General features: G+C 51.0%; 2 protein-coding genes across 2 annotated transcripts in view; one reads left to right on the top strand and one right to left on the bottom strand.

Annotated features, from left to right (window-relative positions):
• The window catches only part of LOC132248240 (zinc finger protein 420-like), a 178,436-nt gene that overhangs the window by 126,303 nt on the left and 35,909 nt on the right, over window positions 1-16,224 (bottom strand). The window lies entirely within an intron of this gene.
• LOC106738673 (zinc finger protein 420-like) overlaps window positions 1-16,224 on the top strand; it is a 28,650-nt gene that overhangs the window by 5,458 nt on the left and 6,968 nt on the right. The window contains exons 4-7 of the mRNA XM_059721209.1: window positions 370-486; window positions 5,120-5,301; window positions 5,797-8,381; window positions 12,079-12,171. Coding sequence (XP_059577192.1) covers window positions 370-486; window positions 5,120-5,301; window positions 5,797-7,497 — 2,000 coding nt within the window. The 3' untranslated portion in view covers window positions 7,498-8,381; window positions 12,079-12,171. The remainder of the gene's footprint in view (window positions 1-369; window positions 487-5,119; window positions 5,302-5,796; window positions 8,382-12,078; window positions 12,172-16,224) is intronic.

Here is a 16,224-nt window from a genome sequence, read left to right as displayed (position 1 = left end):
TCCAGCCCCTCCCAAGAGTCCCTTCACTATGTTGGTGCTAACTGTTGGTGAGCTGGTGTCCCTCCTGTGCCTCTCATGCATCTTCTTACCTGTCCCTGGTGACTCTGTCAGTTTAATGCCCTTTCTAAATCGGGAGTAATTGGTGCTTTGTTTCCTGTGAGCATTCTTCATCCACCTGGGTGACAAGGACTTTTATCTCTTGAAGGCTTCTCTCTGCAGTGCCCTCTCTTTCATCTTAAATGCCCATCCTCCCCTGTCCATCAAGGCCCTAGTAGACACCTTGAGTTCATTGGATCCATTGCCCAAATCCCGGCTGGATTCTGCGTCCTGTACCCAGTCACAAATGCTCTTTAACCACTGCCCAAACAGGATATCAAGGTCCCACACCTGACTTAATCAGCAGTATCCAGCGAGGACAGTTGGAGTTCTGGGTCTGTGATGATGAGGACATTGAGGAAATCTCAAGATCAGAGGACCAGGTGCCGGGTGAGTTGTGGCTTTTCCTCCCTCCTGACTCTGCTGTAAGTAAAGTTACAGACCTGGACATCACAGGCCTGCCCTGTGCTGCCATTGCAGGATGCTGAGTGTGGTGGATCTGGGGGCATATGCCCTGGCCCCCCCCCCCAATTTTCCAGGGTGCACGCAGTGGCAAGAGCTTGAAAAATCTCTTATCAGTGCATGGGTGTGAGGGTATGCGGTTTGTGTGGGGTTGTTTGTGAATATGTGTATATGGGACATGAGGACGGGTGTGGGGGTATATGTGGATGTGTGGGTGGGTATGGGTGGTTTGTGGGGATGTGTAAGTGAGCTTGGGGTTTGTGGGGGGCTAAGGTGTGTGTGTGCGCTGTGTGCGTGTAGCAGTGAATGGGGCTTCCCCCAGATTCTTGTAAGTGTGAGTGTTAGGGGGTGTAGGGGAGGGTGTGGGTAGGTGTGGGCTTTGTGGGGTGTATGATTGGTGGTTGGTGTGGTTATGGGGTTTGCCTGGGAGGGTTTGAGGTTATGTGGGGTGTGCATGAGAGTGCCTGCATGAGCCCAACTGAGCCGGTCACTCCCTGTCCCCAACCCACAACAGCCCAGATCCCGTGTGCTCTGTGACACTGCTCCACCACTGCCAACAGGGCACAGCCCCAGCATAGCGTGCACCAGGTCCACCCATGCTTGACACATTCATCCGCCCCTGGGCATGTAGCGTGGGTAGGGCAGCTCCTTCTGGCAGCTGCCCCCAGCCCCGTGGTAGTACTGGGGACCAGCGCTTACCGCCCCCCCCCCCCCCCCCCACATGCCCTGTGCCAGCTCCAGGCTCGCCCTTCTAGTCTCAGCAGAACCAGGAGCTTCTGGGCCGAAACTTGCTTGTTGTGGAGGAATAACGGACCCTCCCCCTCACTGCTGCCTGGCAATTTCTGGTGCAGCTACCTGCGACTAACCAAGTTCCTTGGTGGCTTGCGCACTGCTGCCTCTGGGCTGCCGTGCGACTGGTCTGTACTGTCACTGCTGCCGCACAGGTCAGCCCAGAGGCAGTGGTGATGGAGTCACAGGGCCGCCTGGTGTGGCATGGGCTTCAGGAAGCCGCACCAAAATCTGCCCTACAGTGGTGAGCAGGAGGACCTGATTTTCCCTGCAACAAGCAACATTTCTTTTTCTGATGCAGCTGTTGCTGCTGCTGCTGTTCAGCCTGGAGGGGCGAGCCTGCAAGTTCTGCCGGGGCCCTGGCTTAGCAGCTGTGGCACGAGAAAGAAGCTGCTGCTCAGTGTGGAGTAAAAGCAGACTCTCCACCTCCCCACCCCCCACTGCTGGTACTTGCTCGTGCATCTGCCCAGAGCCTGCACGGGGCTGCTCTGCATCTGGTCTGCGTTGCCACTGCTGCCCCGCTGGGCAGCTCAGAGATAGCGGTTACGGTAGAAATTCGAGGCCACCGAGCACGGGCTCCAGACAACTATACCTGGAAGCACTGGTGTCAGGTGGGGCTGCTTTTGCCCTGTGCTAGGCTGCGGTTTCTCTCCCATGCTGCCACTGCTCAGCCCGGGCAAGCCAGGCTGGAGCTGGCAGGGTTCGCACGGGGTCATGTCTGCGCACACTATTACCATCTGTTACCACGTGGCTACAGACAGCCAGAAAGAGCTACAGCCACCCGGACTGCCTAGAAAGGCTGTGGATCCATCCCAGCCCCACTTTATGCCCAGCGGTCAGCAGGATGTGCCACAGCTAGGCAGCACGTCGGCCAGTTGGGACCAAGGAACCCTCTGAAGGTAGACAGGCCGTATTTTGCCCACCCCTGCTGTAATGTGTCCGGGCAGGTGTTGTTCCCACTCTCTGAAATTGAACAATGTGGAAACAAGCAACTGATCCCTTTTCCTTCTAATGACAGATGTTAAGGGACAATCAGGTTTGTTGTCTTGATTTTCAGCCCAGATCCAGTTTCCATGGGCTTCCATGATCTTAAGTTGCTGTCTTCACTCAGCAATGTAAGAGTTAATTCTGCAGCCCAAAGTAGCCACCCTCTCCTGGGGCATTATGGGATTTGTAGTCTCCCATTGAAATCAGCATGGTATACACAGGTTCTGCGTAGCCATTCCTGTGGGACAAGAAAGAAGCTGAGGCTGTCCCTGGCTGCTTCTGGTCAGGTTGACCTGGATCCCAGGAAGAGTTTCATCCTGATCTCAGGCTGCATTAAGTGCCTCCATGTCACGGGTGGGATTCAAAAGATTTCAGGTTGTGGCAGAAAGTGAATCCCCCGTGGTTTGCACTAGAATTGTCCCCTGTTATCAGATTTGCCCGTTACTTTGGGGTTTGCTCATTTCTTAGGGGTACGTTTCTAGGGTCTTTGTAATTCTATCAGTGTGCTGTTTGTGTTACTTGTGTTTGTGTATGGAGCTGTATCTCTCCCTTCTGCAAGTCCTCACCCCCTATGGAGCTATCTTGCAGGACTTGGTTTCAGTGGGGCTGGGTTTCTCCAGTCACCAAATCAGTTAAATGCATACACACAAATAGATTAATGTGACATGCTTGACCCAACTGGGTTGATCAGCATGGACAGGCTGACACCCTCATATGCCAGGAATCAGTTCATTAAGGTAACTATAAAATGCAGTCAGACACAAGCACACAGGTGAACAGAATACCTCTGAATCAGGCTGGGTGTCCAGCTGTCACCCTCATGGGCCAGCATTCAGTTCATCAGGGCACGTCTGAACTAAACTTGGTCAATCAGCCTATATAGGCTGATTCCGTTTGTGTCTCAAACTCAGCACATCCCAATCTTTTGCCCTAACTGTCCTAGTAGTTATAGCCTCTTGATGAGTGGGCCCCACAGGATTTTTGGGCGTCACAGGGGTCTTTGGCTTAGGTAAAAGAAGTGTTGCTGCAGAGCAGGTGGGGGAGTGTAAAAAGACAAGGAAAAATACATCCGGTTACCACCAGTTTGACTATAAAAGTTATTTATTGCTAAGTATATGAAATGTACAATGGTATTAGTAGTAATAGACATGCAAGGGAAAACAAACAAAAAGAATTACAATATTACCCTGGTTTAAAGGTGTATCTTGGAAAACCTAGCTCAAGCTTAACTAAAAAATTCAGGTTCAGAAAGCTATGCCTACAGAGAAAAAGAGAGAGAGAGCGAGAGCTGGGATCTCACCACTCCAAGGCACTTGGGTGTTTTGCTGAGAGCTAAAGTTCCCAGCATGATCGTTGAAGGTTAAACAGGTGAAGGAAAGAGATGATCTGTTTTTCCCAGTTTCTCGAGATCAGTGGCAGATGGTGTCAGAGAGATTTCTCCCTCTTGAAGCACACTTTTTGCTGCTTTCTTGTACCCTTACTCCAGCCTCTTCAACATATTCCTTTAATTGTGTAAATCAAGAGGGTCTCAAGCTGTCACTGATAGTGAAAACCCTGTTGTATAAACACTTTCAATTTAAATGAACTGCCTTTTTCAGTGACAAGAGATTATCTGGTTTAGAACATCTTAAGAAACTGATTAAGAACCAGGAAAAACATAAAATTTTAAGGAGTAACCACATACCTAGGTGCCAGCTTGAAATTATTATGAATATAGAAGATATTATGGAACGGCTTCTCAGATGACCTAGCTATGCTTGGACTGTGAAGTCTGCATCAGTGCTGTGTATTTTGTCTGTTGTGATAAGCCTCAGCTTAGCATGACTTTCAGATCTTCTTGTAGTCTTTTAACAGGGGATTACTTGGAGTGTTCATAAACTTTGTGGGGAGGACTTCCACCAGTCATCCTGGGAAAAGTATGATAGCATTTGTGGTCAGGGCTCCACTGGGCTGGACGTTGTGATGAACCCTGAACCATTGTTCAGATGTCACCCATACCCCATCTGACTCAGTCTTTTGCCTGAGCATTCCCTAAACGGGCGACCGAGTTTTAGTCGATCAAGTTTAAATAGGCTTTCCGTATTGAGGCGGAGCAGTGTATGGGCCAAGATGCCTATTAAACCTTTCTGCTTAGTTGTGGTTAGGTGAGGGGTTTGTGTGGGGTGGGTTGGGGGGGGGGAGGAGTGTGGATAGAAAAAGTCCTTTGTAAGCCCCTCAAGCTGGGTGCCAGGGATCCGTCAGGAACACAGAGCTGACAGGTAACATCCCTTGCTGTTTCCTCTCTGGGGCCTTGAGTGTCATGAAGCCTCAGACTCGGTGGAGAGTCCTGGTTCAAGTTCATGCCAAGGCCTTAGGCCGTTTGAGGACTCCTGTGACCTGGAGGCCATATGGGACAGGTGAGCAAAGGAAAGCTTCATGCATGCTCTATGTCCTCCCCTCATCCTCAGCCCCTTAGAGCATGAAGCTGTTCAGGCACTGCCCTAATGCACGTGTTCCAAGTCTGCTTGTCCCAGCAGGGCCTGAGGTGATGGTGTGGACAGCTGGGGCAGATACCCTGAGAGTCTCGGTCTGAACTGCACCGAGTAGGGAACATTACCCCAGCATAGGGACCTTCTCCACCCTTACCTCCAGCACTTGGGGTTTTGGCTGGAAGACCTTGATTCTTGAGGGAACACAATGCCAAGGTCCAGGCCTGCTCTGAGGCCCATGCCAGTAGACAGAATAGAAATGTTTTCCCTTTGCCAGCAGGGTAGAAACTAATCTGGAGTTTCTCTTCCCCATGCAGGAGGCGCAAGGCTGCTGAGCAGAGCAGAGGAGCAGCCTCCTGTGGAAGGGTCTGCAGACCTGGAGCCAGCACGGACATCCCCAGGGAGTTTGAGTGAGATGGACTCCCTGGGACCTGAGAAGGAACCATGGCACGAGAGTCAGGGGAGGTCCCAAACGCAGAAGAACGTAGCCATGAGCCAGGTATCACCTCGAGTTGGGTGTGAAGGCGGAGAAGGGGTGGAACCTAAAAAGAGCCCTGCCTTCAGGCAAGAGTTTGTGGTGCTGAGATACCTTACGAGCCAATGGAAAGATGCACTGCATCCAATCAAAGACAGTGTGGAGGGCCTGAGAGGGAAGCAGCAGCTCACTTCCAAGTACAGGCAGAGCTCACCCCAACCTGAAGGTCAGGAAAACGTTTAAGTGCTCATCACTCCTGGCTTTTCACAAGATAAGGTAGACTGGGGAGAAGTCCCATGTATGCACTAAGTGTGGGAAGAGCTTCTCCTGACTCTCTGCCCTTGTTGCTAACTGCCAGGTCTTTTCTGGAGAGCTACCCCACCGCTTCAACAAATGGGGGAAGTGCTTTGTGCGCCCCACAGACCTGGTCTAGCACTTACATGTGCAGAGGGGGAACTGTCAGACACACCTGTGTCAAAAGTGGCATGACTTTCACCCCTTTTTTCTCCCTGCATCCAGGACTGGTACATCCCCCTAGGGAGGAAGATACACCACTGCACTGAGTGCAGGAAGAACTTCATCTACTTGCAAGACCTGTCCCAGCATGAGTGTGCGCAGCAGCACTGCACTCAGTGTGGGAAGAAATTCAGGCAGCTCTCTGACCTGGCAAGGCACTGGTGCACGCACACAAGGGAGAAGCCACATCAGTGCTCAGAGTGTGGGAAGAGCTTCACTTACTTCTCCAGCCTGGCTAGGCACCAGCGTATCCACACGGGAGAGAAGCCACATCAGTGCTCAGAGTGTGGAAAGAGCTTTGCTGAGTCCTCCAGCCTGGCTCAGCACCAGAGTATCCATACAGGGGAGAAGCCACATCAGTGCTCAGAGTGTGGGAAGAGCTTCACTTACCCCTCCCAGCTAGCTCTGCACCAGCGTATCCACACGGGGGAGAAGCCACATCAGTGCTCAGTGTGTGGGAAGAGCTTTACTCAGTCTGCCCACCTGGCTGATCACCAGCGTATCCACACAGGGGAGAAGCCATATCGGTGCTCAGAGTGTGGGAAGAGGTTCAGTCACTCCTCCAACCTCGCTCAGCACCAGCGTATCCACGCAGGGGAGAAGACGCATCAGTGCTCAGAGTGTGGGAAGAGCTTCACTCAGACATCCAGGGTGGCTCAGCACGAGCATATCCACACTGGGGAGAAGCTATATCGATGCTCAGAGTGTGAGAAGAGCTTTGCTAGCTCTGATGGGCTGACTCAGCAGCAGTGTATCCACACGAGGGAGAAGCCACATCAGTGCTCAGAGTGTGGGGAGAGCTTCACTTACCTCTCCCAGCTGGCTCGGCACCAGCGTACCCACAACGGGGAGAAGCCACATCAGTGCTTAGAGTGTGGGAAGAGCTTCAGTTCCTCCTCTGAGCTGGCTCGGCACCAGCGTATCCACACGGGGGAGAAGCCCCATCAGTGCTCGGAGTGTGGGAAGAGCTTCACTCAGTTCTCAGGCCTGGCTCAGCACCAGCGTATCCACACAGGGGAGAAGCCCCATCAGTGCTCGGAGTGTGGGAAGAGCTTCACTCAGTCCTCCCACCTGACTCTGCACCAAAGTATTCACACTGGGGAGAAGCCTCATCAGTGCTCAGAGTGTGGTAAGAGCTTCACTTACTCCTGCCAGCTAGCTCGGCATCAGCGTATTCACACGGGGGAGAAGCCACATCAGTGCTTCGAGTGTGGCAAGAGCTTCACTCAGTCCTCCAACCTGGCTCAGCACCAGCGTATCCACACAGGGGAGAAACCACATCAGTGCTCAGCTTGCGGGAAGAGCTTCACTCACTCCTCCAGGCTGGCTCAGCACCGGCGTATCCACACGGAGCAGAAGCCACATGAGTGCTCGGATTGTGGGAAGAACTTCACTCAGTCCTCCAGGCTGGCTCAGCACCAGCGTATTCACACAGGGGAGAAGCCGCATCAGTGCTCAGAATGTGGGAAGAGCTTCAGTTACTCCTCCGAGCTGGTTCGGCACCAGCGTATCCACACAGGGGAGAAGCCGCATCAGTGCTCAGAGTGTGGGAAGAGCTTCAGTCAGTCCTCTAGCTTGGCTCGGCACCAGCGTATCCACACAGGGGAGAAGCCGCATCAGTGCTCAGAGTGTGGGAAGAGGTTCACTCAGTCCTCCAGCTTGGTCCACCACCAGCGTATCCACACAGGGGAGAAGCCACATTAGTGCTTGGAGTGTGGGAAGAACTTCACTGAGTCCTGTTGACCAAACATCGTCATCCACACAGGCGAGAAACCATATTTGTGCTCAGTGTGTGGGAGAAGTTTCAACCTATTCTCTACCTTGGCCCAGCTCCAGATTACCAGCACGGTTTAGCAGTCGTATCAGTGCTCAGAGTGTGGGAAGAGCTTCACTCACTCCTCCAGCTGGGCTCTGCACCAAATTATTCACATGAAGGCGAAGCCATAATAGTGCTCAGTGTTGGAAGAGCTTCATCTAATTCTCCAGCTGTCCTGGCACCAGCGTATCCACACAGAGCAGAAACCACATCTGTGCTCAGAGAGCAGGAAGTGCTTCCTACAGTCCTCCAAACTGGCCCAGCACCAGTGTATCCCTATCCAGGAGTCCATAATTCTTCCAACAATACAGAAAGGGTTTGGGGATGTATACCTGCTCAGCACCCACCAGTGTCTGCATCCAGGGATGCAGTCTCATGCCGGGGGACTGAAGCAACAGTTCACCCTTTGTTCAGCGTTTCTAGGGCACTGCAAAACCCAAAGGACATGGAGGCCAGCCTCCCAGGTTTGATGTGGGAGAACGGTCAGTCTTACCTCTATTCCTGGGAAAATGCTAGAGAAAATTATCAAAGAACACATTTGTGCAGGCCCAGCAGGGGAAATGATGCTGAGGGGAAACCAGCACGGGTTTGTCACAGGTAGATCCTGCCTGACAAACCTTGTAGCCTCCTATGACCAGGTCACACACTGCCTGCACATGGGAGCCGAGGCTGATGTCATCTTCCTGGACTTTAGGGAGACCCTTGACACAGTTTCGCACCCTATCCTCATTGGGAAGCTAGCAGACTCTGGAGTGGATGCCTACACGGCCAGGTGGGTGGCCAACTGGCTTAGGGACCACACCCAGAGTGTGGTGGTGGATGGTTCCTTCTCGGCCTGGAGAAGGGCCCTGGGCAGTGGGGTCCCGCAGGGTTCGGTCCTTGAACCGAAATTATTCAATATCTTCATCAGCAATTTGGACAAGGGCGTGGAGAGCACCCGCTCCAGGTTTGCTGATGATACCAAGTTATGGGGCAAAGTTAGTACACTGGAGGGCAGGGAGCAGATTCAGGCTGAGCTGGACAGGTTGGATCAATGGGCAGAGAGAAATAGGATGCAGTTTAATAAAGATAAATGTAAGGTACTCCACCTGGGAAGGAGGAACCCCCAGCACACCTGTAGGTTGGGGAGTGTCCTTCTCAGCAGCTCAGAGGCAGAGAGGGATCTTGGATTCATAACTGACTCCAAGATGAACGTGAGCTGGCAGTGTAACGAGGCCATCAACAAGGCCAATCACACCTTGTCATGCATTAGCAGGTGCATGACTAATAGTTCAAAGGAGGTGATGCTCCCCCTCTATGCGGCACTGGTCAGTCTGCAGTTGGAGTAGTGTGTCCAGTTCTGGGTGCCCCACTTCAAGAGCGACGCGGGGAATCTGGAGAGGGTCCGGAGGAGGACACTAGCATGATCATTGGCCTTTGTGATAAACCCTACGGGGGGAGGTTGAGAGAGCTGAATCTCTTTAGCCTTCACAAGGGACGGCTGAGGGGAGATTTTGAGGCCACCTATAAATTTATTAGGGGAGGTCAATGGGGAATGGGGGACACGCTGTTTACTAGGGCACCCCAGGGAGTGACTAGGAATAATGGGTGTAAACTAGTTGAGAGTGGATTTAGGTTAGAGATTAGGAAGAAATTTTTCACAGTAAGGGTGGCCAGGATCTGGAATGGGCTTCCAAGAGAGGTGGTGCTATCACCTAGCTTGGAGGTCTTCAAGAGGAGGCTAGATAGTCACCTGGCTGGGGTCATCTGACCTCGGTCCTCTTTCCTGCAAGGGGCAGGGGGTCGGACATGATGATCCATTGTGGTCCCTTCCGACTTGACAATGTATTAATCTATGAAATGTTAAAATGAAACGCCTCAGTCAGAGGCCAGCACAGATACTGGGGGAACCTGTGAGGAGATTGTGGCAGAATACTATCTCTGTCTGTCCCCAAACACTTCTATCTGACAATTTGGTTCCCATGGTCACTGCAGAGGGCAGACACCTCTGGTCCCATCTGTTTCAGGTAACCCCGAGTTGTAACCTGAGCTGGATGGATTCCTCAGGGAGGGGGAAACCTGCTCCCTTTTCCTATGAGACTGGCATCACATACCTAGGTGTGGGGCTTAAGCTCCCTATTGCTCTAAGCAATGGCAACCTGACTGGGATGGGGCTAGAGACCCCACGAGTCTACCTGACAACTAGTGATGCATTTTAAATTGTTTGTCTGGCAGCCAACATTTGCTGGCCTTCATTGGATCAGGTAAATGAGGTCATAAGGTCTATATAAGTTATGGACTGCCTAGAAGGGGGGGCAGTAGCCGTGATGAGAACTCGGAGAGAAGCTGGACCTTCTGAAGTTCACTCGCTCTCTTGAAACTCATGTTCAATGAACTGCTTGCATGCATAGGGAATCTCCACTTGCCTCTGGATGCTACTTGAGAGTGAACTAGATATATAGGTTGTAGTAACAGATGTGTAATCAAAGGCTACCATGCCATTGTTTGCTCTGTGAGATTTCTTTGATTTTCCTCTGCTCTGTACACTATTCCAAACCTACTCCTTGTAACCAATAAAGTTCTCCTTAGTACTTAGCGTGGCAGACTTACTGGGAGAAGGTCTAAATTATGCCTTGGGGTCCCCTTGGTTCAGCTGACTGAGGGAGACCACTATTTTATGTTACAAACTAAGGGAAGCACCTCAGATTCTTGCAGTGGGTTGAGTACCCCTCAAAGACTACTAGGCCTGTGTTTCCCAGGGGGCACTGGGCCAGGATCAGTCTAGACCCTCGGTGGTGGTGCTGTTACCCCCAGGCTTGCAAGTGTGCTCGAGGAAGGGGGCGGGCCAGACATGAGGCACCCCCAAGGAGGCACTTGGAGCCTGGAAGGTGGTTGGGTGCAATGAGGTGGGTGGGTCAGCACAGGAGCACCCCTTACTGGCCCACCACAGAGATGATCTTTGCATCCCCATCATTCTCTAAAAGCAGGCACTGCTCCCAGGGGGAGCAGACATGTCTTTACAATAGGTGACCTCCCCAAGACAGCTGGCTCCAAGTGACAACCGTGGACTGTCTTTGACTATCAGCTTTGACTTCCCTACTGGCCCCAGGGCTCTTGTATGTGAGGCTTTAGAGTTGTAGGAAGGACACATTTAATGCTGGGGAAGCATTGCCTGCCTTCTACCCTGACCATGCCTTTCCTCCACACTGCATTCCCCCTCTTCCAAACCCGCACATTCCCATCGCAGTCTGCAAGAAACAACAGACTGGGATGCCAGTGTCTTCATCCAGGGAAGCAGTCTCATGCCAGCGGACTGCAGCCCAGTCTGTTCAGTTTGATAAGGAGGATGAGAGGATGCAGGTGCCGAATCTGCCTCTGGCTTCCTTGCATTCGGGGGCAGGGCCCCACGCCCTGCTCAGATCATCTCTGCTGAGGGGATTTCTTTAGCTGACTAGAAAAAAGGCATCACAAGAGTCAGTGGAGGAATGGAAAGTAGGTGACATATTGTTAGCAATCTGGAGATGGTGATGGTGTTGTGGCTCTAGAGGTGAACGTGTCACCTACCTCCCCTGCAGTGACCTTCCCCTCCAGTAGCTGCTTAGTGGCCCTTAGTGCTGCCAGGTCTGTCTAGCACTGGGACCGTCTGATCCTTCGTCTTTGGTGCTTTGGAGTGTTACTGTGCCTTAAGAACAAGAGGGAAAGTTCTGCTCCTGCCAAACAGAGAGCAAGCAAACAGGATTGATATTGTTTTAAGAATATGCTTTAATCTTTCTCCAAATAAGAATCTTTTAGTTCTAAAATAGATCCGTTTATTGATCATTGCAAAGTATCAACTACTGGTATACATATAGACAAAGTTTTAGACAGCAATTCAATTATGTATGCATATTACCCATCCTATGAATACACTTCTCTGTCAGCTGGCCAGATATCACAGAGCTGGTTGGTTCCTTTTTGATTAGTCTTGCAGCAATAGTAGCCCCTTCTGAGGGCATCAAGCTTGCCAAGCTTCAAGGAGATAGGTGCAGGGGGTTTGGAGAAACTGCACCCTGAAGTCTTGAGAGCAAAGCCTGTGTCCTGTGTAAGTGTTAAGCCACAGTAGCATCAAAACTGAAGGCATGCTAGCCCCTGCTGAGGCAGCAAAACCTGCCAAGTTTCAATGAGATAGGTGCAGGGGGTTTGGGGAAACCACCTCAAGCTGCGGACAAGGAAAACTCGTGACATGGGTGACACTATTTGTGTTAAGGCGCAGCAGGGTGAAAGCTGCAGGCCTATTAGCCCCTCCTGCGGCCACAAAGCCTGCCAGCTCTCAAGGAGATAGGTGCAGGGGACTCTGGGTTCTGGGGCCCTGCACCTCTGCCTGTTTATGGATGAAAACTTGTGACATGGGTGGGTGACACAGTGTGTGTGTTCAGGTGCACCCTTCCTGGTACTGGGGCCTCTGCACAACACAGCATTGTGTCCCAGTTAGTTCTCCTCCTTCCCTACAGGCTCGGCTCAGTCCACCACTGTGAACTATGGCAGGTGAAAATAACGTAGGTGACGCAACGCCAGTAGCAGCAGGAGCGCCAGCAGCATCTAAGGTAGCCAAACAACTGTCACAGAGCCTTTCTTGTTATAAAGAAATAGGCAGCAAGAAGTAAAGATGTGTTGGATATTTGTTACTAGTGGTGTGCGTGATGGCCTGACTTGTGTTTTTATGTTTGTATGTTAATTAGGAAACAAACCTGGAATCGTTAGAGAACTATATCTTAGGAAGCTTTCAGGTTGAAAAACTCTTTGTCAGGCTTTGCAAACACTTGGAGTTTGTGTGTCTCCTGGTTCTGGATGGAAGGGATAGGAAAGAAGCCAGAGCCTGGCCTGGCATGCAATGCAGGTGAGAAAGCCAGTCAGTGAAAATGGAAACAGAGGCATCAGCGGGTGAGGGACAGGCTGGGGTGGGGAGGGGTGAGGAAAGGGGGATGTAACAGCACAGGTAAAAGTGCAGCGGTACCTGGGGAGTCAGATGCCTGGCAGGGTGTATAATGAATCCGTGAGTTTTTGTACCTACTACGTAGGAGGCTGACGAAGTGCAGTTCATAGGCCCAGCTCTGAAAAGTGGTTGTACATTCAAACAAGCACCTAACTCATCTCCAGAACTGAAGCCAACTTCCTACAGCTCAAAACACAAAACCTGCCATCTGTCTCCAGTACCCCGCAAACTGCACATGACAATCTATCAAAGATATCAATACCCCACTACCTGTGGGGATACATTCCTCACCAAAAAAACACTATGCCTCCAGTCTCTCAGGCCTGATCCTGCGAGGGAACAAATTACAAACCACTTTTCACAGCCGGGCCTATAAACTTCACTTCATCAGTCTCCTAGGTACAGAAACTCATGGACTCGGTATAGATTAGACAGTGGAATTCTGGAATACTGCAACCTGCCGGACATCCAACTCCCCAGGTACCCTACCTCTGTACTTGTACTTGTGCTGCTACATCCCCCTTTCCCCACCCCTCCCCATTCCAGCTTTCCCCTCGCCCCCTGAAGCCTCCATTTCCATTTTCACTGACTGACTTTCTTGCCTACATTATGTGCCAAGATGGCCTCTGGCTTCTTTACTATTCCTTCCATTTGGGACCAGGAAACATACCAACTGCAGGTACTTCCTCAGCCTGACAAAGGGCTTTTCTACCCAAAAGCTGCCATCCCATGCAGCTAAACTGAGCACAATGGGAGTGTCACAACTGCACTGCAACCAGCAAGCATCAGGCCTGTCAAAGACATGACAAGTCTGGGCTTTCCCCAGCCAGGACTGTGCACGCATGCGTTAGCTAGTGGTTGTGGCACCTCCTACCCGTCTTTCACCAGGGGATCATTGGTCCTGGCATTTATGGGGCTGTCATGCTGCCAGCAGTCCCATCAGGCCTCCCTACCCTGGCAGGATGCAGTTTTAGTGCTCAGGACCTGGGGCCTCCTTCCCTGTAGCCCCAGCACATACCTCCAAGTTCATTCTTGTAGGATAGTGAGCTCAGCAGGAACATGTACTTCCCGTGCTGGCTGGTGATGCAGTTAGTTCCCCCTCCAGCTGCGAGTGGGGCATTACCTGGTTTTTAAAAAAAATGAAAATGGAAATAGGTGTGAACAGATTGAGAAGGTTGGCACTCAGTCCATCTGTAGGTGGAGCTTGGGGAACCCCAGCAGCAGGAGGTTAACCTTCAGGAACACCAGCTGCTTCACCAAACCAGCATCCAAGCAGGTGCAGTTGGGTGTCACTACATCCCTAATGATGCTGAATGCCCTCTCACGCAGCACACTGGTCGGTGGACAGGACAGGTGTTCCTGGGCAACTGTGGCCACATCTGGCCACACCTGGCTGCAGCTTGCCCAGTAGGCCAAGGGGCGCACAGCAGCAGCTTCACATCCTCGGCAAGATAGGCAGCCACCAAGGTGTGAGCACCAGTTGCCTGATGCTGGGGTCTGGTGGCTCTGAACCCCACCATAGAAGCCATGCCCTTAGCCCTTAACATGCTGAAAAAGTGGAATGACAGGGAAGCGTGGCTGATGCAAGGAGAAGTAGGAGACCTAGATGATGTAGGAGAACCTAGAATATTAGAATTTGTGACAGGAGAACCCCAAATAAGGGAAAAACAGACCACTGGACAGAGGGAAGAGTGAGAACACTTGATATTCGAATTCCCAGATGTATTTAGTGAAAAACCCAGTAGAGCCAAGGGTGTGGTGCATGAGGGGTGTATCATAAGAGATTGTTGGAGATAGCTGCCGCAACACTCTCTCTTACATCTGTACAGCTCAACAAGCTCTACTTCAGGGCTAAGAAAGTTCTCCCAAAAGACCGTGGGTGACAAATTACATACTACACACAATCACTTTAGGAAAACTTTCCATCTTAAAAAAGAAACCTTTCAACTATGTGTTTGCAGAAAAAAAACAAAACATGCCTCTGATAAGCTTACTCTTCCTTCCCTACTCAGAGTAACTCAAATTAATCCTGGGCACTGATCTTTCTTTACACAGCCATACCCTGATGTTTTTTTAAACAAGCTGTTACTCTCTTGTAACAAGCTGAATTGCTTTTAGGCTCTTCATTGTTCCTGGAGAGGCAGGGGAGAGAGAGAACTAAGTTTCTCCTCTCTTTCAATCACAAATTCTCTGACACTACCTGAGCAGATGTCTGGTAACATACCTTGTCTCTTTCTGTTCTTTCTGCTTTTATTTTTTGATGCACACAGGATTCCAGAGTGTCTGTCTCACATTTCTCTGTTTTTTATTTCTCTGCAGCTCTACTGCCTGTATAACACTTTGTTTTGCTATAACCTGCACTGGTAACTTACACTTTACAAACTTCACAGCAAACACACCAGCTTTTGCTTTTTCTGAACAGAAGACTAATTATTTTCCTAAGGACCCTAGATTCAAAGGACCCTGTTTATTCACACAGACTTTCTAGCAGAGAGATTACTTACTTTACTTTCTAGCTTCCTATTGTAAACACAGCAGGAGGTTTTTACCCTAAATCTAAGCAGACCACAACATATATTTACACTCTATTATTCTGCCTGACCTGGACAAACACGGTCTCCTGGTCAGCAGCAACAAACAGCATCTCCTGCATAATAGTTAGAACTTCAGTTACTTCCTATATAACTTTCATAGAATCATAGAAGTCGGGTCGGAAGGGACCTTGTAGATCTTCAAGTCCGACCCCCTGCCTGGGCAGAAAGAAAACTGGGCTCAAGTGACCCCAACCAGGTAGGCATCAAGCCACTTCTTAAAGACCCCCAGGGTAGGAGCCAGCACCACTTCCCTTGGAAGTTGGTTCCAGATCCTAGCCACCCTGATTGTGAAGTAGTTCTTACGGATGTCTAATCTAAACCTGCTGTCCAACAACTTGTGGCTGTTATTCCTTGTTATCCCAGGGGGCGCTAGGGGAAACAAGGTCTCCCCCAAACCCTTCTGGTCCCCCCTAGTGAGTTTATAGATGGTCACCAGGTCCCCCCTCAACCTTCTCTTGTGAAGGCTGAACAGGTTCAGGTCCCGTAGCCTCTCATTGTAGGGTCAGTCCTGCTGTCCCCGGATCATGCGGGTGGCCTCCTCTGGACCCTCTCAATGTTGTCCACATCCCTCTTGAAGTGGGGTGCCCAGAACTGGACACAGTACTCCAGCTGTGGCCTGACCAGTGTTGCATAGAGGGGGAGGATCACCTCCTTGGCCCTACTTGAGATGCACCTGTGGATGCACGATAGGGTCCGGTTAGCCCTGCTGACAGTGACCTCGCATTGTCGGCCCATGTTCATCTTGGAGTCAGTAATGATTCCAAGATCCCTTTCTGCCTCTGTGCTCTCAAGAAGGGAGTTTCCCAGCTTTTAAGTGTGCTGCTGGTTACTACTGCCCAAGTGGAGCCCCCTGCACTTGTCAGTATTGAAACGCATCCTGTTTTTGTTAGTCTACCCTGCAACCTATCCAGGTCTTGCTGCAGTCTTTCCCTCCCTGCTAGCATGCCCACCTCACCCCAAATTTTGGTATCATCAGCAAATTTAAACAGGTTTGAAGGGAAACTTGAGCGGTGTTGAGCACAAACTCAGCTGATTCCCCCACCTTCCCCAGAATTTCCATTGCTAGGGCA

This window comes from Alligator mississippiensis, chromosome 2 (genome assembly GCF_030867095.1).
Source record: "Alligator mississippiensis isolate rAllMis1 chromosome 2, rAllMis1, whole genome shotgun sequence".
NCBI lineage: Eukaryota > Metazoa > Chordata > Crocodylia > Alligatoridae > Alligator > Alligator mississippiensis.
This window is presented reverse-complemented; position numbering and strand designations above follow the sequence as displayed.